Genomic DNA, 26,824 nt, shown 5'->3' with positions numbered 1-26,824 from the left:
AGTTTTTATTTATAATTTATATAAGTAAGTATAGTGTTCTAGTAGTAAAAAGTTAACTGTCATTCTAGGAAAAAACTGCAAATCAATAATAATTATGTATAGTCGTCTCTCTTCGAGGTCCAAATCTTAGAACAATAATACGAGAAAGACAAACAATGTAGAGCAGTACCTTAAACTGTCCTTTAGGTCAGCTTGTGCATTGGTAATTAAGATAAAAGCCCAATAAATGTCCTCAAATTTGAAATACGTGATGTTAACTGTTGTCCCGATAGTAACAGCTTTTGAAAATTCAAAAAGCAGGAATGATCTATAGTGGAAAGTAATGCAATTTTGTGACTCAAATTCTTCAAAACTGATTCTCAAAAAAACAGAAAGATATTGAATTTGTACCTCAAACTCCTTAAAGATCATTTTTTTAAAAGCGATTAACTAACGAACTCCGACCAGAAACAATCAACATGACAACACTAATTAGGTCGGCATATTCTGAAGGTGTTATAAATGGCGAGGAGGAAAAAGTTTTACGTTGTTTGGGTAAGACAGATCATTAAACAACAGTGTAAACGAAAGTCGTTAAAAATGCCCATTTACGACCCATTGAAAATGAGATTTCTTTTGCGGCTTCGGTTACTTTCTTCCTTTAAAATGAGGTAATAAAATTAGCAAAAGGTCAATTATTGTTGGGTAAAGACAAAAGAGCCGCTTATTGTCGGTGGCGCCATAACCTCATCAGTACCTTTTGGGTAGATCAATCTGTGTTTTTGGTGATTTGTTATACGTCCCAGTAGACTTTGCAGGTAATGCCGCTGATGAGGAGGGAACCATTAGAAATAATGAAACTAGGTTGGTCAATTGTATGAAAAATCAAAGTAAACTATAATGTGATGACTAAAAAATGCATATGAATGACTAGCAGAGAGAGAGAACTGTGAAATCACCTTGATGTGAAATTTGTGACGTTTCTTTTTAGTTTGGTTTCTCGAATATTTTAGTTCATCATTTCTATTTTCGATTATGTGTATGGAAACATCGATGACAAACATACGAGACCACATGATAGCAGGACCCTCTAAAAGCTTCCTAATGGCATAATAGCGGATGTCACGGGTCCCGCTGCGACGTACGTTCGGAAGGAAACATAACGCGTATACCATTTCGTGTGACAAACAATTGAACGGGAGCTGTCAAAGCCAAGAGGGGGTAACAAAAGAGGGTGACCCTAGTTACTGCTGCAAATTATACGCCACTAGGATTTACAACGGGATTAGTTCAAATAATGCTTTAATGCCTCATCATTAGGCGAACTACATTGTTTAGTATCTCACACTAGGCTGAGAACATTTTTCACTTGTCTAATAAATATTGCAAAAAAAATTTTTTCAAGTAGTTTACAAGTTCGCCAATGATATGTGACCTAGCTAACCTACTCCTTTTTATAAGCAATAGTGTATTCTACGTTTTACTGTACAAATTCAAAAAACTGTTAATAAACTAAGTGCCCTAAATTTTCCTCTGCAAGAATCCCTATAGCCCATTTTTAGTAAACTCTTATAGCGCGTTTTTGAGCGACAAATACTTTGCCCATCAAAGTGTTGGAACCCCAGAAAGTAATGCCATATTTAAGAACAAACTCAAAGTTAGCACAATACAAAATACTCAAACTATTTTTGTCCTGCGGGTACTTAGATGTAACCCTTATTCCGTAACATATTGCAGCAAGAACATGTATCAGCTTTTGCACATGTTCATCCCAGTCTAGAACTTCATCCATAATAAACCCCAAGAATACGGGAATCTAGACTCACTATTGCCAAAAGGTAAAAACTAAGAAATTTCTGTTTCTGATTGTTTAGTCCTGAATAGCACATTGAACAGACAGTAGTTTTATCATTATTAAGCAAAAGTTTATTTTCTGAGAACCACTGAATTATCCTATCACCAAATTCCGTTCTGAGTTATCTGACTCAATTCTCTATTCTCTACAAGAAGGTTAGTGTCATCTAAGCCTATCAATTCTTTTAAACCAGTACTCTCAAAACAAACTTTTAGAGACTATTTTGATGATATAGGTAATCGTAATTGTAATGTGTATCGTAATGTCATTTTAACTGTTTTCATTACTTATTTACTCGTAAGTTTAAGCTAAGTCAATTCTAGACTTCAAACAACTATTTACCAACTTCCTGCTCAACCTGTCGTTTTTCAGTCCGTTGATATTTTCAACACGACGTTATGTGCAAGATTTAATAAATTCGTTGAAACGTCACGGTACTAAATAGCAAAACATCGGTTATTACAGTACCGAAACCCTAATGATAATGATTGGCTCTGAAAATGAAGAGTTTCAAACCACATCCCAGGTTGAGTGGCCGCGGCCTGTCTAACAGGGACGGCTCATTACTCTAATTTTCATTGTGTAATGGATATGTAGAGTGCGTTTATCGAGCCACGATAAACCCGCCCTAATAACAACCGCTCTATGCCGCTTCCTCGTTGTGGCAAATGAAATGCATAAAGACTGTCATGCTATGACGGTCATGACTGAGTGAACAAGACGCCATTCGTTCCTGACCTATCAGATCCCACCATGTCTTAAAATATCATGTAAAGATATTCTGTACTCATACTACTTTACTTAGTAGTGTGGTTTACTTACTAGTATTTATTGCATCTTCAGCTAAGTCTGTTCTGCATGTTTGTGATAATCTTAAGCTGGTTTAAAATCTTCAAATTCTTGCAGAGTCATCTGCATTGCATTGTAAGCAGCATTATCCAAAATCATGACCCAAGAGAACCACATTTATAGTTCAAATCTTTCTGGAGCTCTTCAAAAGGAGACTAAACAGTATTCTTGCATCTTCGGCTGGTTTAAGTTCTTGAAAATGTCACCTTCATATAGAGGCAATTCTAAGAGTTACCACATCTTATGTTAAGATCATCTTTAACTGGTTTAGGTTCTTCAAATCCTTGAAGAGTCATCTGCATAATATTGTCAGCAGCATTAGCCAATGGTCAGCATATCTCAAGAGAGCCATATTTAGAGTTTCTAACTATATTGAGCCCCATCTTTGGCTGGTATACATTTTTGAAGTTCTTGAAAATGTCAGCTTCATCTAGAGCAATTCTATGGTTTAACCACATGGAACATTTTCAACTGGTTTAGGATCTTCAAATCCTAGAAGAGTCACCTGCACCAAAAGTCAGCATAGTCCAAAAAAATCATCTTTACATTTTTTTTTCTTTAGCAGAACCATTTTCTAGATTGGATTGGATTGGATTTTACAACATCTCAACTGTTCCAAGTAAAATCATTTTCAAAAATGTAATTTTTTGGTTTATTCCATTTGGATTCTTCAAAAAGTAAAAACTGTATCATCTTTAACAAGTTTTTGCTCTTTGCTTAGCTACTTCCAGTTGCACATTTCGTGACAACACCTAATCAAAACACTAAACTTTCTGTAAATAATGTACAATTTCTGTAACTAATCATTGTTTAGCGAACATGTCATCATAGAGAAATCAATACAAGTATAATATCGGTTTGGGATAACCCAAAACTTTATTACCAATCTATTAGAGACGAAATTATCATAAATTAAGGACAAACGCCTTTCAAATGTATTCAATAAATGAATAGTTTAGTTTTAGTAGTTGCCACGTTCAATGATACTTTGGGTGGATCCATAACTAAACCTTTCGTAAATACGTTTGCTAGTAAAGCCCATAGATTGGGTGTTTCTGGTACACCTCCATGTCATCCTTTGGGCGTGAGCGTTGTTAACATTTTAAACTCTACAATGGGACCTCGAATTTGAATTTATTATGTCTTTTGATTTTGGAGTAATGTTGAATGTTGTATTTCTCCTTGTAAATACCTAGTATTTTGCAACTTACATGTCAAATTAAAAAAAAAAACTATTAAATAAAGCATGAAAAGATATAGGCGTGATCGTTTCAAATTTCTTGTCATATGGCTTATACAGGCACTAAAGTTCGTAAAATTTTGACAAAGCCGATATCAGGATTGCTTGAATAACATCCGCCGAAGCCAAAATTACCAAAATTATATAGTTTGATCCCAGTTTTCAATAGCGGGCCTTTATTTAAAAAATGTTATCGTTATTATACCGAGTGGTACGTTTTGCAAAACGGTCCAATAGTGATAGGCGGTACTATTGGAAATTCGTGTTTGGCGGCGCAACAGTAATAAGATCCTTTCCGGATTAAATTACAGGACTACCGTAAGTCCTTTAGCACTTCGTGATCACGATCTCAGAAGTCGTGCAATGACAATTCCCATGCATTACCTGGGCAGTACCTGCTAAACGCGGCTATGAAATAATGTACGTATTTTTATAATTTCGGAAAATTACACACTTGTCAATAGAAATGCACCGAAAGTGAGGTGTTCCTTTTGGAGGTTCAAACGTTCTTTGATTGGCTTAATTGGTTATACGTGCGTTGCATGTAGTCAAGTCAATTTATTTGAGTTGACCAGAAAGCTCTTCGCATAACCCAAGAAAAATTTGGCAAGTTTTTTCCCACGATGCTAATCTGGTCTTATTAACTTTTTCCTTTGAGTTTTAACAAGATTTCAAACGGTGATTTTTTGTTTTATTTTGGGATCATCAAAAACGTCCTTGTGTGTTCTTTGATGGAAACTTTTATTTAGCTGAAATTTTAACTATCCATCCAAAATGACCTGATCAACCCACTAAATTTCATGAAACGAACAAACGAATGATCAGGGTGGTTACGGTCTAAACCGTTTCTGTATCATCACACACACCTCTTAACGTATGCGGATGAATGAAAAGCGGAGAATACATTAGACCTCATAAAATATAGTGGTTTATAAGCCAGGTGTTAGTTCGCACCACTTTGTCATTCTGTAATGTTTTTTTGTCCTGACTCTTTTCAGGCTCACTCCCGGTTTTTAGTTTTCAAGAGGCGTTACTAACCAGCCTCTGGAATTATGCGATTTGATACAGAAAAGGGCGGTACGGTGGGCCTGTGTGTGTGAGAATAATGATGGTATTTGCTAGTAAAAGTTTGGAATTTTTATGCTCTACTATACGTAACAATTACCTAATTAATTAATGTAAAATGGGAAAAACTGAAACGTTCTCCATATGTGAAACCACTTCCTCCAGTAAATGCTCGGTAAGTATATAGGATAGTCTTGCGGTAAATAGTAATTGCTGGTTGCAAGTTGTAGCTTACAAGAATAATAATTGGATTAATTGAAACGTTGAAGAAGTATATTATAATTTTTCGAAGAAAGCTAACCCTTCGGAACGTGGGTAATAAGCGTTTTATTGACCATATTACCCAAAAATCCATTAGCGCTCCCCACCCCAAAACCGGAACGGTAATTTTTTATCTAAATCTGTCAGGGCGTATTGAATGCGCCTCGGCAATGTTTTTGAAGTTTATTAAATATGAACGCCCCTTTTTATTTAGAAATATTTGCCACGGCTGTGTCAATCCCTTGTACTTTTGTCGAGCATAAGGTCACCCAATGGCAGCTGTAAGGGTCCAATCCGTTACGGGAGGAATTTACATCCTTCTGATTCGACACGGCCACTTTTGAACCCCAACCGTCCCCTAAGAATAAATCTGGATCAACTAAAAAAATTCAGCCAAAGTGCAATCAAATTTCAATTATTCACGATATTTAAGAAAATAACCATAATCAGAAACCGGGAGGAAGCGAGACTATAATGATGCCACAATTCCGCGTCCGATATTAGGGTTTTTAAAATGTTTAAGTCAGAAATAATCTTCAATATGTTGAAAGGGCAATCGGAATGTGATATCATTACGACATAATTGACTTAATTCTCAAATTCATTATGGTAATAAGCAGGTTGATGCTATTTCAAAGGACATTCATAATAATTAGGTTTGTTGTTGTGGGTATAATTGCGGTGTGTAAGCCCATTAGCTCAATTTTGTATATAACCTCGATGATTCGATTTAATTTTAGTTGACAAAACAATAGTTATTTGCGCTACAAGAGAGGAAAGTGCAAATTTTCCTTCTGCAAAACAATCAAATTTTAAAGGCGCAAAAGGCAGTTTTCAGCATGCCAGTTAAATACTATGTTAATAATGTTGGATAATAATAGTACTTGAATGAAAATTGTCAATTTGTCAAGAAAGTCTCAGAGACACTGCATTGATTTCACTTTTATTCCCTGGGAAGTAAAAGTGAAATTTTTACTTCTAAAAGAAGGGAGAAATTTTCTATAAAAATCGTAAAAAAACGAATGTACTACTGAGTAAGCAATATAAAAGAGTTTTCACCTTTTTAATCAATCTTTCAACAAAATTTTTAAATACAGTGTGCAACTTTACGATGACACTAATTTGAATCTACATTGTTTAAGCAACCAACCACACACAGGGACATGAATTAAGCATTTTGGGCATATCGATATGGAGATATATGCGCGTGTTAACCATTGTTTGTAGTTCTAAATGGAAAGGTGCAAGGTGTTTTCTGAAGTGAAAATGCTTGTAATGTACATGTAGAACTTCCGGAGTGAAGGTTTTTTTTTGGGTGGTGAGTTAAAACTTGACTGTAGGACCATGAATTATTTAACGTTTTTACACCACGTGTACTGTTAAAAGGTACTATTATTGTTCAGTTTTAAAGTCACGAGAACACCTACTTTAGTCTTGTGTTTGTCATTGAAGGAATTCCAAGTGGTCGTTCAAGTCATTGTCGCATATTGCGTATTGTGGCTAAAGAGATGAGCAAACGAAACTTTCATTCCCTACAAAGCAAAGCTATTTGTCAACCAGGTAAGATATAAAAGAACCAATAATGGACCTCCTATGTGGATCATATTTATTGTTTGATTTTGGGGGCAACTCGTATTGTTCGGTTCCTTTTCAATACACATGAATGTTGTCTGGTCCTACACGACAGAAAACCACGAAAGTTGTGAATGGCTTTTCAATGATTTACTACCACCTCGCATACATCGTTTTTCATTCACAAACCGTTGACAACAGTTTGTGTTGTAAATTATCCAATAAACGCATCAAGTTTTGGTAAACCAGAAAAAAACGAATTAGGATGCAAATGTGTAGAGAGTCAGTGAAAATCTGTATTTAAATGGGATGTAGCGTACCAACCCTGGGCGGTTTTCCCCCGCCATTGGGCGGACAGAGGAGGAAACGGGAGGCAAGAAATGGGAGTGCATGATTACACGAGGGGCTCTTTTGTCCTTAATGATACGTTGGTGCAGTATTCATTTCAACGAATACCAACGTAATGTCATTCCGTGTGTCACGGAACATTGTGTTGTTATGAATTACGCATTTTACTTTTTCAGGGTGCATGTCTAATGAATTTTATAATCTAAACCCTGGCAATATGGTTTTATAAAGTCCAATGCAATATTTCATAATTGCTATAAGATTTTTTGTATAGAAAAGTGAGTTGCTTTTGAGTTGACAGGGTTTTTACTATTATCTATGTACTTTTTGGGAAGATCTGAATGACAAAGCAATTTTTATTTAAAAAAATATGGTAAATTTTTACTTTAGCAACCATGCAGTTGCAAGAATAGCAATGAAACGTAAGCGTTGGAGCACCACTTTGTCAAGAAATAACCTTTTTCTTTCTTCATATTAGTACGAAACTTGACAAAAATTGTTCAAATATTTTTACTCTTATGTCCCCCACTTTATTGATATTATCCAATAACAAAACTATTGTAGCCCTTACTAATTCATTAACCAGTTTTCTCCACTGTAATATTCCCCATAACTGGGTTATGATTTCCAATTCGAGCTTCTAATAAATAAATACTCTCTACGACCATATTGGCTGCATTTAATTAAACAGCGGAAATACGAAATTAGATACCATTATAAGCCTGACAATTTTCCTGGGGCTGGGCCACGTAAGCGTAAAGCAGCAATAGGATCTTGTCACAGTCTTACGTGAATTCGATTTAATGCACCTAATGATTAGGATTCATTATTAAGTGGAAAAACCTTGCAAGGAATTGAACAACAAACAAGCATCCTGTTGTATTAAGTAGGGTTTTTAAAAAGATTGATACGATACAGTAACGATTTTTGTTTTGTAAATAGTAATTGTATGATAGTTCTGGTGGATTTAACCTTATACGTGTACTTTTTCTACTATTTTAGCAAAAATGTAGTTTTGAATTATTTAATGAAAGTACTCTCTGTCCCAGGAAAAGTGGCAGTGATGACTATGACGTCATATGGAAATTCACTTCTGTCTTAAATTAGTTCTTAGTTCTTAAGTCTTAAGCACGAAATATTGTCAATTTTAACAGCTTTTAGGGCGTGGCATCCTTAAAAAATGACATTTTGACAAATGGCACTCCGGGTCATATTTCTACCATTAACTCAAAGCTGTGTAGGCAGTCAAAAACAATTTTCAAGATTCTAAAATTTTCCGAAAAAATCCCTGAAAAAAAAGTTCAGAAATTCAGTTTTTGGTTGTTCAAACGGTGCGCAGTACAGAAGAATGTCATATTTAGTAAAAGCTGTCCCCCATCGGGGTGTATCACCGCCCTCTGTACAAGAAAGCCTAAAATGTCACTTTTAATGGCGGCGTTAGCGGTTTTCGTTTTGTACACAAACCTATGCAGATGCAGTAGAAAATATGTTTATTTTTATTTTTTTGTGTAGTTGATTAGAAGTTGTGAGTGAAAAGTCAAAGAACGCTTCATTCCTGATCCAGATATGTATAGATATGGCTTTTTATACCCAATAAAGTCCAGCCAAAGCAAGTTTGGTTAGAACCCTTTGTCCTGGAAAGTACAACAAACTAATGTGAAAACTGCTCAATCAAAAAAAAATTGGAAATCCTTGAAGCTAGGTAAGCAAAACTGGTAAATGGGTTTTATATTATTACCAAGACCTTTCTTTTAAAATGTAAATGTGCCAATGGAATTTTTAAAAGCTGTCCTGTTTCTTCAGAGTAAACCTTTGTTGCTCTCAAAATGCAGGCGACCTCAAAATGTAACTCACATAAGTCACATACCAATGTATGTAAGAGGCAATAAGTTTACTGAATGAGAAAGCATATTGTACTTACCACTGAGTATTGTGTTGGAGTAAAATCATTCCAGTTCAAAGCTTTCAACCACTGTTGGGTTCGAGCAGGGTCTTTTGGGAAGTAAAAGACTGACACTTTTGGGCCTTTCACCAAATTGCTTTTACAATTTGGCAGACAACAAGTGGACGGCATATTGTAGAGGCAATAGAATTTAAGTTAAAAAACCAACAAAAAATTATAGAACAATGAAGGAACAATAACAATAGTGATAACACAATAAAATGAACACAAACTACACTGTCACTAGAACAATAAACATATAAACAACAATATATAATAGCAAACAAAAATTACTTTGGCAAGTAATCCCAAGTCTTGACTTTAAACCTTAAAAATTAATTTAATCATGGAAAAACTCAATTTCCACAATACAAACAAATGCAAACTGTCAACCACTATTTCGGCCATATTGGAATTTTTGGCATGCACCTTCTTGGCTTTCTTGTACAGAGGGCGGTGTACTATCCCAATGAAGTTATCTCAGTTTGAGTTTGAGTGAAATACTTTCTCAAATTAATAGAACATTTGGAAGTGTTGATACAGTAATTTAAACATATTGATTAAAGGAAATGTATCCCAAAATAAATAAATAAAAACTTTTAGGGGTTGCTTTTCCCTTCAGGAGGTCGAAATTGACGCAATTTGCAGCCGAAAGTGAACTGACACAATAAAGGTTAATTTTAAATCCCCGTATAATAAATGCGAAACTGTCGCTTTGATACCGGGCCTTACAAAGCAGCAATCGCATTGAAAATTCCACCCCGACGCTGTTCGGGGAGAATAAGGCGTCGTTTAGACGCGTGCGGATGCTGGATTGCCTCAGGCGGATCAAAGTCGGATCCACGGGATTTAATTTTGTTTGACTTGAGAATCGGTGATTCGGTGACTGATTGTGTAATAGGTGATGATGTGATTTTAAAGGGGGAAGGCTCAATTATTAAAACGTTTCATGATATCTGACTCATCTAGAGAGAAGTTTCATTATCTTTTGTTCTCTCACAGTTACTATTATCTTCACCCTGTATACTACCCTCTAATTGTAGATTTAAATACTGAATAACTTTTACCAAGTTTTGAAAAGGTCCAACAAAATTTCTTTCCGTTGACATCTGGCTAAAATGAGTGAATCTCCGCCTCCGAAAAATTAAAATTGAACGGGTGCTTGTGGGCGTGGAAGTTCCCTCTGGAACTCGCTTTTGTTTTTCCAACGGAATAACAGCACACTTTTCATTAATTAAAAACTCGTTGAAGTCTAGGTGGCTTCGACCTGACAATTGAATATATCACCCCGTGAAAACAAAATAATCGCCACAGCTGTCAAAGTGTTGCTGCCACTGCGGTATTTATTGTGCGAAATTATCGGCGGAAGGTGTGTTGCCGTGAAACAAATAAGACGACAGAAAAGGAATTAATTTACGCTCTTGTGAACACGCCTTTATGTTTCTTATCGCTTGGATAAGCACCGATTTTTGGTATTGTTTTTCAATTAGGTAGATTTGGAAGTTGGCAAAAGAAAAACGGCAGGAAATTTGGCGACTGCGGTGGGGCATTTCTCGCCCGTTCAGACGAAGAATGGACTCAACCAGTTGCTTTACAATGCATAACTCAATGTCTTTCTTCACCATTATAATGAACCAAATTAGCTTTGTTTTGTTTGCTAGTATTCCAGTTTGCGCTTGGACTATTCATTTCTGTTATTAACGTATTTGTGTTTCCCCTCTCTGTGGATAAAAAAGCTAAAACTTGTGTTCCCAAAACGAACGACATCCATTTTTAACTGGTAAGGTAATTAATAGTCACACGAGGCTAATTAGGAGGGAAAATAATTGACAGTGGTGACAGAATTCAGATCTACCATAAAATTAATAGCGTAAATGGAATTTACTAATTTACTGTAATTTGGAACTTTATACATCGGAAGTAGTATCAAATTTGCAGTTTCAGTAAATGATTAATAATGTTTAGAATTAATACTATAGTCAATAAGTTTCTTTCAATTAAATGTAGTCAAAATGATTGAGTTTAAAGAAAATGTATCGATTCCTAAAGCATCTTAAGAAGAAGACTGAATCTGGTCTTACCAACCTAACCTAGTAAAGATCCGGAAAAAGTGCAAAGGATGAAAATTACGTAAACAATCAAGCCAACTGAAACTGGTCTATAAACATAAACCGACCAATCTTCACTGAAAATGTATACAGAGTGACCAAACTATAACAACTTTCAATTTTTTTACTCAGTCTGTACAGGGTGTCCCAATAAGATGTGCACGCGGCTGTTCTCCGGAAACTGTACATAGTATGACTACAGGAAAAAAATTTCATTAGTAAATATGGCCAAGAGAAAATACTGAAAATAATTTTCAGCTTTCTAAATCCACCGCTAGGGGGCGCTTCGATACCACTAAAATAAAAAATGTCCAGAAACTTAAAATTTAAATGGAAAGGTATAGTAAAAATCTCATAAAAGTAATTCCCTATTCTCTACGAAGAGTTTTCCTATTTAACTTTTTTTCCTATCTCTTCAAATAAAGTGGTGGGAGTAGTCGAAAGTTTGCTTTGAAAGAAATGAAATATCTCGAAAACGGCTAATCGTAGAAACTTTGCTTTTGCGGCATTTTAAAGAGCATTTTCCGTCCTGTAGAGTGGCCCAAAACAATGTTCCATTTAGTTTTCGGTCTTTTCGATAGAGGGCGTTTTTACAAAAATTGCACTTTCATCTTAGATATCTCGAAAAAATCAAATGCAATGGTATAGCTTCCTATTACTTATTCCATAAGCAATCAGAAAAAAATGATTTTTTTTTTCGTTGTCTGAATCAAAACGGAATTGCGTGTACTAATGACTTCCATTATAACCAAACCCTATGCAACATATAGTATTCTAATTTGTTTAATAATGTAATGTTTATAACGGTAAAAAAGCTATTCTTAACGATTTTTCAATAATATCTCGTTTTACAAAAGAGATATGTAGAATACTGCAGTTTTCACACAATGATAGATAATATGATTGCTTATGGAATAAGTAATAGGAAGCTATACCATTGCATTAGATATCTAAGACGAAAGTGCAATTTTTGTAAAAACGCCCTCTATCGAAAAGACCGAAAAATGGAACATTGTTTTGGGACACGCTACAGGACAGAAAACGCTCTTTAAAATTCCGCAAAAACAAAGTCTCTACGATTAACCGTTTTCGAGATATTTCATTTCTTGCAAAGCAAACTACTTGGACTACTCCCACCACTTTATTTGAAGAGATAAAAAAAAGTTCAATAGAAAAATTCGTAGAGAATAGGGGATTACTTTTATGAGATTTTTACTAGTTTTTGGACATTTTTCATTTTAGTGGAATCGAAACGCCCCCTAGCGGTGGGTTTAGAAAGCTGAAAATTATTTCCAGTCTTTTCCCTTGGCCACATTTACTAATAAAAATTTTTTTCTGTAGCCATACTATGTATAGTTTTCTTAAACAGCCGCGTGCACGCCTTATTGGGACATCCTGTACACGAAAGACCAGGAAGGTAATTTTGGAGCACACTACTTAAAAGAAGAAAAAAACGTTGTATACCTCAAAAACAACCGAGCTATAGAGAGGCAAAGTTTTGAGGCACTTTTTCAGAAAAATGGTGTGTCTGGTGTACAAAATAGATTTTGTAAAATATCTCCTAACCTAATAGAGATCCGGAAAAAGTGCAAAGGATAAAAATTTTATAAAAAAAACTAAGAAAACTTAATCTGGTCTTGAAACCGACAAATTCTCACTGAAACTGCATAACGAGTGACAACATTTTAACAACCTTCACTTTTTTAACTCATCCTGTACACGAAAGGTCACCCACCAAGGTAATTTTGGAGCTCATCACTTAAAAGAAGAGAAAAAACGATATTTTTTGAGTGGTTTACAGTACAGTGGTAAACAGCTGAGCTGTAGATAGGCAAAGCTTTTTGAGACACTTATTCAGAAAAATGCTGTTTCTGGTCTACAAACCTAACCTAGTGGAGATTCGGAAAAAGTACAAAGGATAAAAATTTCATAAAAAAACTAAGAAAACTTAATCTGGTCTTGAAACCGACAAATTCTCACTGAAACTGCATATCGAGTGATCAAACTTTAACAACCTTCACTTTTTTTACTCTTCCTGTACGTAAACGGCGAACAAAGTGATTTTGGAAGACACCACTTAAAAAAGAAGGAAAAAAAATGCTGATCTTTTGAGTAGTGTTGTACCGTTGCTGTACCTCAAAAAACAGCCGAGCTATAGACAGGCATTCTGATCTCCAAAATGGATTTTGTGGAAGATTTCCTAAACTTTCTTTCAACCAAGAAATAACACAGATTTGTTTTGCCAGAAATAGGAACTTTACTATACATATGAAATAATGTTGTGTTAGGTAGGTAAGTTTCTAGAACTTTCAAATAAAACAAGACTTATTTTTGCTTCCCACATAAACTAAAACATTTATATTAAAATGATAACTGATAACTTACACTTATTTAGTTTATCGTTGATCGTTAACTGAAATAATTGTAATTACTTACAACAGACTTCGTTTTATAAAACAAGGCTTAACACAGAAATTGACGATTTTTTTGCGGGAATTTATTATTTGTACAATTAATTGATAAGGTTTATTGACATATTGTTGGCTGCAGAAAAAGATCAAATTTCCGTGAATAAATTCGCTTCTTGAATAAATTCTTCAATTATTGTCGTCTATTCGTCGGTTTAAGGCTACTATAAATCAAAAACATCCTTATTGTCTCACTTTTATGATTTACTGCTACTTCTAAGCAAAGAAGACAACTTCTGGCGATTCAATGAATTGAAAGTTATTTAAACTATTTGACACACTTAAAATAAACTTGTTTTACAATGCAAGATGCATTTTGCAGCTTAGTCATCGGTGATGTTAGCAATAATTTACGACCTGGTTTTCAATGAAAATATGTCACTTTTCAGTCTAGTATTCCACCAATGCTATTACATCACGCAAAAGGAATTTGGAATGCAAACACACGGTGAAATTAATGTTTACATAAAACAGTCAGGTTAATCAGGAATTTTGATTTTTATTATTTAAAGTTGGCAGTGATCATAACAAACATGAGTCAGTTTGGCACAAGTCGTATTGGTTCTAGCTTTTGAATAAAACTGGTTTTTGGCTTGTTTGATTTTGATTAGTGTTTTTGAATATCAAACATTAACCAACAACGCCCCTATAACACACATGTCAGTTACAACCACAACAGTAACGACTTCCTGCACAACTCAATAAACTTTGCGATTCAATTTCCTTGGTAATTGACATTTGATTGATTAACCGCATGCTTTATTCCTACCTTCATACTTTACACTCTTAAATATGGGGGCAATTAAAGTTATTTCTCACACTGGCACAAAAATGCATAAAATAGTTATCGCTCATAATTGATGGATTTTTTACCATAACTTCTTATGAAGGTTTTTCAAGTTAGTAACCAAAAGGTATATTTATATCGCCAGGAATATTTCAGCTGACAAATGATGTGACATCGCGGCTCGTTGCACTGTTTTTTTCGATCCATCTGTCGTTTGAGATTTCCAACAAGAAGAAGCTTTTTGCCGAGAAAGTCACTTTATCATACGACAAATGGGCGGGTAAATGGGACATTCGAGTTCTGTGATCGCTCTTAATGATCCAAAGCGTGCTTTTACAGAAAATTACGTTTTATAGTTTAACTACCAAATTGTCTGCAAAATTTTCCTGTTTGTAACACAGACAAACGAAGGTTATTTACATAACATGATTGCCAGGTTAAGGTTTTCACTACATATGTTTGCCATTCATTTGTTAAAATGTCCGAGACACAGTTGGGGGTCTAAACGGTTTCTTTGATCACTTCTTTTCAGGGAAGAACAGAATTTGAAAAACGTGTCGTTTCAACGCTTCTGGTGATAGTTAATTTAAACAGTGGCTCACTGAATATTTTTATTTTTAAAACTTAGTTGTTTTCGAAATTTCACCGAAAAGACATTGTTACACATTATTGCTACAGCTTCCGTCCCAACCACCCTTTTATAGCCGCCTCAAGCTCATTAATATCGAAATGAAACGCTACCGAAATAAATCATAACTAAAAAACTTGTAATGTGGCATCTTTGTTAATTGGTTGTCCTTCTGGGAATATCCTCAATAAATTTTCAGGACTTTAACCATGTAGCGTTTATTGCCATAACAAAACCACAAACAGTATCCAAATTTTGTCTCTATGCAGAATTATTTTACAGTTTCAATCAAATTCTGACTCTGTTATTCTGCAATGATTGACGCTATCCCTGATTTGAACCACTTCACATGTGCTTAAAAGCTTATAATCTTTCGCTTACTTCCTAATACCCCAAAACAAACCGAGCACTCGAGAAAATTAACAAAAAGCGACCGCAAACTGTTCCCGATTGTTCATCTCCCCGAAGTAGGTTTAATCAGAGCTCCCCTGGAGTTCAGCTCAATTGAACGCTGTTCCTTAATGGAAACGAATTGTGGAGCTCGTGTCGCTTTGTGGGAATTATTATTCCAATACGACCGCATGCCATGATTTCATTTCGTATCACCGCTAAAGTGAATAAATTTATTTGATTAGATTATCGCCGATATTCGAGAGGCTTTAGGGGAAACACTGCGACACCAATTGAGATTTACGGCTTGTTTTCCCTAATTTAACCTAATACATGAAGCACTCCTTGATGAATGAGACATAACTGACTTACTACGAGTATAAGCTACAACAAAGCATATTAAAACCGATGATACATCATAATACTTAAAACGCTTTTATCAAGTTGAAAATCTTTTTGAAGTTGACGCTGCCAAGAAGAATAATCATTGTCTGCTCTACCCTAACATAATGAAGTAAACCAATAACTGAATTTTGCTTAATCATTGGAGCTTCTATTTAAGCGCGCCGCCAACAGAAGTCAATTATGGGTTGATTAAGTCCGCTAAAGCAGCCCCTGATCAGTCAAAAACCTTTTAAAAGTCATTAGCTTACACTTGTGCCTGAAAGACATCTGAAGCGAATAAAGCAAGAAGCCTTTGATACTGATATTTCACACCGTTAATACGATGGACGGCGTAGACTTTGAATACATGTTAATTTTCTATGAAAAGGTCTTCAGATATTTTTATTCTTAATTATCACTTATCAATCAGTAATATTTAAGTATGACGTTAGTCAAGGTTAATTTATTTTTACCACCGTCAAAATCAAATGACTTTCCACTTGCTCTATTGAAAATACAAAAATAGTATTTAAACATATTTGGACACACAAAAATTGGTCACCTTCAAATAACATTTAGCAGCGTACTACTTTGTTTCATTCACCATCATTCAGGTCTGAAAAAAATGCTATAATTGTAACCTTTGAAACAAATGTTCCTCTTAACAGATGTGCCAGCGTGTATAATGATTTCTTATTTTGTCGGACTTGTTTGAAGAATAATTTATGACGGGGAGTAATTTTAAACTTCATCTCAGTTCAAATAATTTGATACTTTTAGACTGATAGGCAAAACCACGATGTTTATTGAACGGATTAGTCTGATGATGTTTAGAGCCGTATCTACGATCAAAATAATGTCGAATAAAATTTGTCATACGGCCCCTCCATTAAGGAAATCATTTTCAAGCTTGTATAGACGACCCTTCGGTAATTTATGTCGTAGTCGTTAGCATCCCCCAAACACTAACTGGGGTTAAAATTATAGCGCGAACATCAAACCCGTTTTGATATAAAATTCTCTCCCTAATAAGATTTGGACTTGGATTCAATTTTTATGCAGTTTATTTAATTTTCAATTAAAGAACATAAATCTTGTCAGTTATTATTTAATGACAGCTTGCAATAAGTACAAAATAACTCAAAAAACGAAGGAAGCAAAGGACAATTTAAAATATAAAAATACCCTCCCGGTACACTGAAACCTGAAATGTAACACCGTGATATATTACGTACCTTGTCGTATGTGTGTCATATATTTGATTTAATAGAGATAACAGGATACGACAAAAACTACTACAGTTGTCACCTCATTAAACAGATAGGAACTTAAAGTTCAGATTAAGAAGTCGAAACCGGGAGATTTAAAAATAAATAATTGGGCTTTCAGCGCGCTTGTGATTTTAAATTGCTGTGAATAATGGCTGCGATTCTTCACAATTAAGCAGAGTTTATTAGAGAATAGTACAAGAGTCAATGGTTAGTAGAAATTATACGAGTAATTTAAGGATGTATCATTTGTTAGTAGTGGCAAATTTATCAAATAGTGATAAAACAGAACGTTTTGGAAATTAATTTACAATTTGCAGGTTGCATTTTACTGTTTAATAATATACCAGGAAGAAACTTTCTATCTAAGTCAAAAATATTTAAATTGAAGGAAGCTGTTTTTAGAAAATCAGGAAAAAATGAGTTTAGTTGTGCCAAGTCCAAAAAGTATGTTTATTTTACATAACTATTATATTTAACCAACCAGTTCTTCGTTGTTAACAGCTGTCAGATATTAACAAAACAGTAAAAAAAAATTTCAATTAGAAATTCGGTTTTTTGTATAGGAGATACATTTGATCTGGAAAGAAGAGATATTTTCTAATCTTTCTTTGATATTACCTTGAAATATTCATCTAACCTATGATCCTATGATGATTTTTAGTAATAACTGTATTTTTAGTTCTAAACATGCTTTAACCAATTACAATTACCGATTAGTTAACATTACAAATTTGTACCTAGCAAAGAGAGTTTTGTCTTATTTAGTGCTATGACTTTACTTTCTTAGCAAAGAAAGTGTTAAATCTAAATTAGAACTATTCAGAAAAAGCTATCTTCACTTAATGACTTTATATGGTAAAAATCTACAGAATTGAAGAAAAGTTGATGCATTTCCCGCCTTTAGGAAAAAGGAATAAAAAAAATTTGAAATACTGCGATCATTATAAGAAATGTTAAGAACATTTTCTAACAATATTACTAAACTTCTTTCTCTTCATCTAGAAGATTTTAATATACATTTTCTTTTATCTGAAACATCCCTATTACCTACCCAACTTTCTTCAGTTTTATTCTGGTAAACTTCTACTCTTATATGTATTTAGACTAAAATAAAACTAAATATGAGGAATCAAAATTATAATATTTATTTGATAAGGCGTTCACAAAAGCTTCATTGGACATCATTTTTTACAAAATTGAATATGTATTTACAAAGTTTTGGTGACAAGAGCGAAACCAAATAGTATAACAAGGGTTTCGTTTAAATTTACAAATTTAAACAATAGTAACATATTGAAATAGTTAATTTAGACACTTTACAAGCAAATAAATAATTATGAGAGGGTAATACTGGACGCATAGTAAAGTTAAAACAGCACTTTAATATTTAAAAATACAACTTATAAATATAATTTATACAAAGTTTGGTCTCATTGTTAGAAGAGTGATATTAAGATTAAGTTTCACTCATCACCAAAAATGATGAAATTTACAGATTTTTAGATTTGTTAAGTCTCAGTGCCCGATTTTTGACCAATTTAAAACTAAAATTACCACAGATTTTCAACCCACAGCTTTAGTTTACGAAACATGTTAGAGCGCTTAAAATGTACGTTTCCTCTTTCACCTTATCATTTATTTCTAGTACATTTACTTATATGATACACTACTTTAGTATTATATTTATACTATTTACATGGATATTTATAGTGCAAAAGATAAGCTATGTTTGTATTTATACAATACAATATTTTATTTACGGTAATTCGTGTAGCAGGAAAAGGATCATCTGATATATTTTGGTGACAACAGATGATTTTATCAGTCGCACTTTACTAAGCGTTATATAAAAGTATCTGTATTCACTTATTTACAATATATATCTCACAGAAGTTTTATATCACCTGGGGCCACTCTAACGCGGGTAGCTGGAATACAGCAATGCTGGGCCCCACCGTCCTCAAACCAGCCCGGGGGGCTTCACATCCAATCCCGTAACCATATCCAGTCCTCCCATTGGTTGTGACGGAGATGGTGTTTGGTTCATTGATGATGGTGAATTGACATTATTAGTCATATCGCTTTGACTATTTTCCTCGGAATCACTGCAAGAGTCTGAGCTGCCTTTCTTGCCGTTTCCATTGTGAGTCTTTACGTGCTTTGCCAGGTGATCAGACCGCATAAACCGTTTATTACACACTGGACATGCAAAACGTTTTTCTCCCGTATGTGTCCTTAAATGCCGTTGCAGTTCATCAGACCGCGTAAACCTTTTACCGCAAAACAACCAGTTGCATACAAAAGGTCTTTCACCGGTGTGCCATCGTAGATGAGCTTTCAAATGGGAAGTTTTTCCGTAAACCTTGCCACAGCCTGGTATGTGGCAGCTGTGAATGTTTTTCTTACGTAAATGTACGCCAGCAGGTCCAAGTCGTTCTGCTTCTTGGCAGTTTGGACAATCGCATGTGGCACGTCCGGTATATCGTCTCTGGGACCTTGGGGATGGTACTTGAGGAGGAAGTCCTCCGCCTCCTCCAGTTGGGGAAGGACTTGAAGCTGCTGCGTGCAGTCCAAAAGAAGCTCCGACAGTCTGACCAGGCAGCATTGATTTGTAGGTATCTTGCAGTAGATGCTGACCAGAAGAAAGCAAATGATTCGAAGCTGCTAGAGAGTGCGTTAAACTAGAATAATCAGAAGTATAGTTAGCGGCAGCCATTTGTGCATGCATCCCAGCAGCTCCGCTCATATCCAACCAACTTCCTGCTGTAGAATGCACATCCCACCAAGCGTTAGCTCCAGTTACTGTGTCACTCTTCATTGCACCATGAGTAGCTCCAGACATCGTGTTGAAAGGCCAAGTTTCATAAGGATGTCTAGAGTAAACTGAACCTAGTGCAGCATGATGGGTAGCTGCCCCCTCCACCTTACCCAGCAACGAACTCTGATGATGAACATTGTCGGTGACTGATGGTTGCGCAGTCGCTCCGGGAAAATACAAATCACTTCCATAGGACGCTGTGGTGGGCACTGAAGCACACGACGTCATGACAGATCTAGAGTAGGTTGGGTTCGACGTAGTTGACCGTTGAGGTAGGGAAGTGGCAGAGGACACTCCGGTACTTCCTGGTGAAGGAGCACCTTGAGGTGACTTCTTCCAAGGGTGGAATCCTTTACCAACTGCGGCGTCTGCTAAAGGTGGTGGTGATTTACTGCTGAGCTTGTTGCACTGGGCTGCTAGCATTGCCAGAGGAGTTCCTCGTAAACTTGGATGTTCCTGTAAAAAACAAAGTATAAATTACAGTAGTCGAATAATACAGAGTTATAATAAGTGTATGTTAGATTAAAAGTCCATGTTTCTGTAGACGAACTATGTAACTGAACTTATATGGTAAAACGAATAAAGAACTTTATGTGGAGGGTAATGAAGACTAGTGGTCAAAGAAAATGTATGCAACTACTGCTATTTCAGAGATCATTATTCAAAACCAGTTGTATAATTCGTTAATTATGGCAATACTGTCCTTTTTCATATATGCGGCCCCTCGATCCGCGGTCGGCGCTTTAATCAACAGTATAATGAAAAGTTGGCGCCTATGGGTCGCGTTTCGAGACACGCACAGCTAAACAAAAAGAATTAAAATCATTCCCAAGTCAGTGGTCGTCATTACGGTAGGACCCCGCTTTAGGCAGTAAAGTTTTTGTCTTTTGGATGGATGCATTCTTTTTCACCTCATCATCTCGTAGTTATCTTCCTTAAACCTGTCATTTTAGTCTGATTTGCACCTTAGAGCATCTCGGATAGCAAATGCTCTTTAAAGATTTATAACACTGAATTTAAATGTATGATGTCTGTTTGTCAAAAGAAACCACAAGAGTCTAAAAGAACTTATGTCACAGGATCCGGAAGGACAACTGATCATTATCTTGGGTTTTTAAAAAAACATTTTTCTGGTTAGTTATCTTCCTTCCAATGTTTGACAAAAAGCAGATATTTTTAAATCGAGATATTTTCCAATTGTAATAAAAGCAAAAGGATATTTTGCCTCTCTTCCTTAACTTGATCACCATATTCCCCAAGTTCTTTGTGTGCTGTCCCCCACACTTCCTCAATGAGTCTTTTTGCATTGCATCAAATCCTACCTTTTGACAATTTTTTCAATAAAAATAAAAGGAAGTATGTAATCGGATCCATGCAGCTTTAAGTATTCATAAAATTCATACATCAATATCACTTTGGATTATCCTAAAATGTACCATTATCTCAAAGGACCTAAGCGGAACAACATGTCAAAATTACACGTAATAGAACAGGTCCAACAATATCAGTGTAAGCCGATTACAGTGTTGTTGAAGGTAATAATGTCGAGAACATGGATTTTCGGAGATAAGCTTTTTAGCCGATGGGACAGGTTTTGTACCTGTACCAGATGGAAACGCAACACTAAAGATTATAAAGTGCATGTTTAAAATGGTTTAGATGTAGAACAATCAAATGTTTGTTGATTGCACACGTGTACTTTCAAATTTTCCTGCATAGTAATGTGGATATCTCATTAAAATGTTGCCTTACGGTGTTAGAAACCACCATTCTAGACGTCAGTTAACACTTGGATGATTGGTAATTTTGATTTAGTGGACCTTAGGCGGTTTGTATTACCCGATCTGGTCATAATAGTTGACTACTGTTACCATTTGCAGGACCATGAGTGTAATATTGCAGTTAGTGTCGGATAGCCCTGAATTTATACGATACGATAATTAGATAAGACCTTTAATAAAAAGATAGTGTTTCAGATTTGTGGATAACGAGCAGTTTTGTAAGCTTTAATTGCGTTTACAGCCAAAGGGCATTCAATAAAAAACGCCTTAATAAGGCTACAGTACCCCAGTCATTATCTTGTACCACAATTAAGCGCCATACTAGAAAATATTTCGACTTTATTTACTTAGATTTTATGTTTTTTTGAGGTCATCATTAAAACGACAGGCATTATCGAGCAACAATCAAACATAAACAACCGGTAAGCGCCAATAAAGCAGCCGAAAATGACTTTTTAATAATGACGAATCTTCGGACGTACCAAACGATAATGACGAATTGATTGGCGGACCGAAACAGCCCCCTTTTGCCCCCCCTACGGTTAACAAGGGTGTCAGCTGGCGGGGGCGTAAACAGTTCAATTTTATTCACATATGGCGTTCCATTTGTGGTTTTTTTCAATTCACTAAAAAAATCAGTACTGATGTCGGTAAAGAGAGAACAAAATTTATTTTTATTTATAATTGATTAGTTTAGTAAGATAAATCAGTAACTTTTTTCAATAAAATTGGGTGCTTGAGCAGACAAGTAATTAAAGCACATAAAATTTAACCGGGCGGTTCCCGGAAGAACTTCCCATTTAAAACCAATTTCTGGGTAATATAATGATGCGCTTTTAACTAATTTTCTGTCAGGTAGGCGAGTTGCTTCTAATTTTCATGCAAATGCCGCTGGAGGGATTATACCCCAGTCTGTCCCGGCTTGACCAAAGGAAATAGAAGTCTGATGGCATTGATTTACCAATTCCCCCAAGCGTCATTTAACATTGGTGTTCCTTTAGGAATGTTTTTACTTAAAATGGGTTTGATCACTATGCGCTGTAGAAACTAGTGGTAAGAGTAAATGAAGTACGCCACTGACGATTTTTATTCAAAAAAAAGCCCCCACCGAATTATCGCGGCATCGTTTATTGATTAATGTTTTGAATTATGATCCAAAAGTTCTCACAGCCAGGGCTCTTTCAAAAGTAATTAACGGAATGACCTTCGTTTACAGTAGTCGGTGGACCCCTTGTTTCTTTTGTATCTCTCTTTCTCGTAGCGCCCCGAGCGTTTTTTGCTTTTATGTTATGAACGAGCGTAGTGCTTTCGTTTGACCGCTGCCTTGTCGAGTCAGCAGGACAACAAAAGGAGATGTATTCGACCACGCCCAGTGGCCACAATGAGATGTGAAGAATAAGTGATATTTATTTGCTTTTTGGATCTATAATTTTGGTTAAGTACGACTTTATAGCATAATTATGTATAGATTTTCTGGTAATGCCAGACAAAGTTAGTTTTTCTGATTATCTCTGAATGTAGCCTATTTAGCTACATAGGCAGATCGATTCTCAACTAGTTCTCTATTCTCATCATGTTCCAGTAGTTCCTTCAATTGTAAATGGTTACCAAATGGATTATCCGTCCCATAACTTCGCAAAAGATACAAAATTTCTTAATAACTCAATTTCACAACACTTGATTAATCTACTAAAGATATACCTACTTATCACTATTTATTACAGTTCGTTTTTCAGTGAAAATCCAGCCAAGTTACAAACAGTAACACTCAAGGTATAAGCATCAGTGTTACAACCAAGTAATTGATGCTATTTTTGTATTCTGTTACTTAGTCTAAATAATTTTTGTTCATAATCAGTTTCCTTCTAAATATTGTCGTTTTGGAGATATTGATCAGTAAACATTGGAACTTTCAATATTAGTAGGCAACCGTTGAAGATAAAAACGGCTAGATTGTCTCTTATCTTACTGTTTTAAGATCTATGTTGGTATTTTCAAAATACTCCAAATTTGTAGTATTTTTCGTTTTTTTAATAAAATTTTTGGTACAAACATCCTTATCCTATAATATCCTTATCTTAAAAATTATCTGATAATTGCGAGAAACTATCTGGAAATCACCGTACACTTGGTATCCAAAAACGCTTGATTTTAAGACAGTGCAATTACTCATACTATTGAAAGTTTGATACCTATACTAACTAATATTTCAACGTTCCAGCCATTCATTCCAAATTCATAACAAACTTTATGAATGAGGGTAATCAGTCATATGCGTTAAGTACCCAGGAGATGGTAGTAATTATTACAAATTGATTCAAAGTGACTTATACTGGTACAGTTGCATACATAAAGAACAATATTAATTTTTTTAGATAAGCTAAATTGACTTAAGTACGCCAGGTGCAAAACCACCTTTGTGAAAGGATTAATTTCGCTTAAAATCAATTGAAAATACAATGACGTTAGCCAATAAGTACGAATGACTAATGTGTTGTACCAGCATGGTATATGAGCAAGGTGCAGAACAACTGCAGAACAACCGATAAAAATAATTTGGATTAGTAAATTAACAGCTAGTGTGTAAAGTTTTAATTAAAAAGTAAAGTTAACTAATACAGCTAGATGAAAGTAAAGTATAAATCCTGGATGACGTATATTAACATCCACTGATGTAAAATTACTAGACAAGCATCAACAAGCCATTAATAATACTCTGAATGGCCGGCAAAATAAAAAGCGACTTATAAAGAATAATAAACAGTTATTAATCGTTTTCAAATTGACGCCGCAATATAAATAAGAATTTTACGCCGAATTAAGCGGATCATTAATGAATATAACAGATGCGGGTTTGACCGACAAAAATTCACAATCAAAAAAGGTGGTTTCTTAATAGGAATTTGGTATACTTGGTCGGAGATTTCCGGTCTTAAATTAATTTGTAAAATTTTTTGGATTTGTCTAGGTAGGTGGGCTTTAGCACAAGTTAAAACTGCCAACAATCACTATGAAGTTTGCATAAAATAAGTAATTACCACGTACCACGTGCATGACGGTGAGAAATAAGTACTTATTCCCGAACAGCTTGCATTTTTTAAATACTTTCACACCTGCTAGCAAATTACCCACAGACCTAACCTGGAAAAAAACCCGTTGTAACACTTGTTACCAAGAAAAAGACGACTAGTCATTGTCATAAGCAATGAGCAACTATCTTACACCGTAGCAGGATTGTTAATCTAAAATCGCCATAGGCTACAAGTAACATATTTAAGCATACATTAATTAAAACTGTAGCCATATTATACTACGTGGTACTACCCACTATATGGGGCATTGCTACCGGTGTTTGCAGCAGTTGCTAAATAAACATAAAAAACGACTGTCAGAAAACGTTCTCTCCTTAATGAGATTCGGTTGTAAAGCAGATCGCCTCCCGGCCACCCCGACGAAATAACAAATCTATATTCATGAAGGGCCCCCAAGGTACTGTTTTATGGAGCAGCCCGAAATAAATATCCCAGACCCTCAGAAACTGTTTTTTTTGTGTAAAATCCAAAGTTATATAGACAATAATAAACAACCAATCTTATTGATAAATAAATCATCAGTTTATTGTAAATTTTCTCCAGTTTACTAGTAGTAATAACGTTTCAAGGTGAAATACTCCTGAGGTCACGGTACATCATTACCATTGAAAATATAATTTAGTTGTTGATTAACAACCATTTGATCCTTAAGTCGTCGATAACGACTGGTGTATTTTTCCTGTATGAACAAATGCAGACAAATAAATTGAATGCATGGTACATTGAGTTACCATAATTATTTTTTTGGAACACTCAAATAATATAATAATAATAATATATAGTATACAAAAAACTAGGAGGTTTTACGAGTAAAATTGTAGATCCATGTCTTAGGCATAAAGCAAATTTAGGAATATAATCATTTGACTAGGCAAACTGTTATGGTAGATAGCAAAACAAGTCAAGATTTTGTTATTTGCCATGGAACTTAGTAAATGTTCAGATAGAGGTATGCCTAAATTTGCTTTATGCCTAATACATAAATTGACAAGGACGTATAGAATTTACATGTTTATGCAAAATGTTTTTAAATTTTTAAATAGTAACTAATTTTTTATTCTATTCGTGTTATTCTATCTTAACGGAAAACACCAGAAAATGTCCTAATAATTGCCAAAAAACTCTCGTATAATTATCACATTTAGTATGTACCTAATTCAATTTACTGTTGCTGACCACTGTGAAAAACAACAACTAAATATAATTAAGTAATTTAGTGAGTAAACATTTATTTAAGCATTTAACACATAAACGCATGTTTATTTTCTTGACAAGTGACAGGCTAGTTTGAATAGTTGCATTTGTAATAGTTACCCAAAAATAATTTTTTAACAAATTGTATAAATAAAATATTGATTCCACGATCAATATTACAACTTGGTTCCAGCAGTAAAATGAAGTAATAAACGTGTTTTACCTTTATTCAGAATAAACAGTTGTAAGTAATAGTGTATTTGGTAATCACACAATTAAATTCAAAATTGCTTTTTTTTTTAAAGATGACGATATCGTCAGGTAAGCATTTTACATTACCACTTAACCGGTGTCTAATCTGGATAATGTCATTAACAACTATCGAACTGTAAAAAATAAGCAACGTTTAAATAAACTGTCTTAATCAACGGTAATTACATAAATTACCTAAAAGTGCTGTCACAAACCCACAAACGGTTTTTTGCTTTAGCACACAAGTTTGATAAGTTCATCGAATGTTCGAATTTTGCATGCACGTTTTGTGATATCACATCAGAAAAAATGTCTATGCAAAAAATAAGTAATAATTCCAGGTAGAAAATATCAACATATGGTCGTATATTTGAAGCCTTAAAAATTGTCAACCCCCAATCATAAAGATGATTGAATGTACGGGCTATATAAAGTGAAAAACAAGTCGTGCCGAACAGATGTGAGTGATGTGTATAAATTTGAATGAAACCGAAACATATGCTGAACCCAAGTTTAGTGAAATTGTCATACCAAAAGTAC

At 34.8% G+C, this 26,824-nt stretch overlaps 1 protein-coding gene across 3 annotated transcripts in view; it reads right to left on the bottom strand.

Annotated features, from left to right (window-relative positions):
* Positions 1-18,269: 18,269 nt before the first annotated feature.
* LOC145727435 (transcription factor Sp9-like) overlaps positions 18,270-26,824 on the bottom strand; it is a 48,440-nt gene continuing 39,885 nt past the window's right edge. For all 3 annotated transcript variants that reach the window (XM_081976996.1, XM_081976995.1, XM_081976997.1), the window contains exon 2: positions 18,270-20,421. In XM_081976996.1, coding sequence (XP_081833122.1) covers positions 19,108-20,421 — 1,314 coding nt within the window. In that variant the 3' untranslated portion in view covers positions 18,270-19,107. The remainder of the gene's footprint in view (positions 20,422-26,824) is intronic.

Source organism: Ips typographus, linkage group LG4 (genome assembly GCF_016097725.1).
Source record: "Ips typographus isolate SLU linkage group LG4, UJ_Ityp_2.0, whole genome shotgun sequence".
NCBI lineage: Eukaryota > Metazoa > Arthropoda > Insecta > Coleoptera > Curculionidae > Ips > Ips typographus.
Note: the sequence above shows the minus strand (reverse complement) of the source record. Positions and strands in the feature narration are given on the sequence as shown.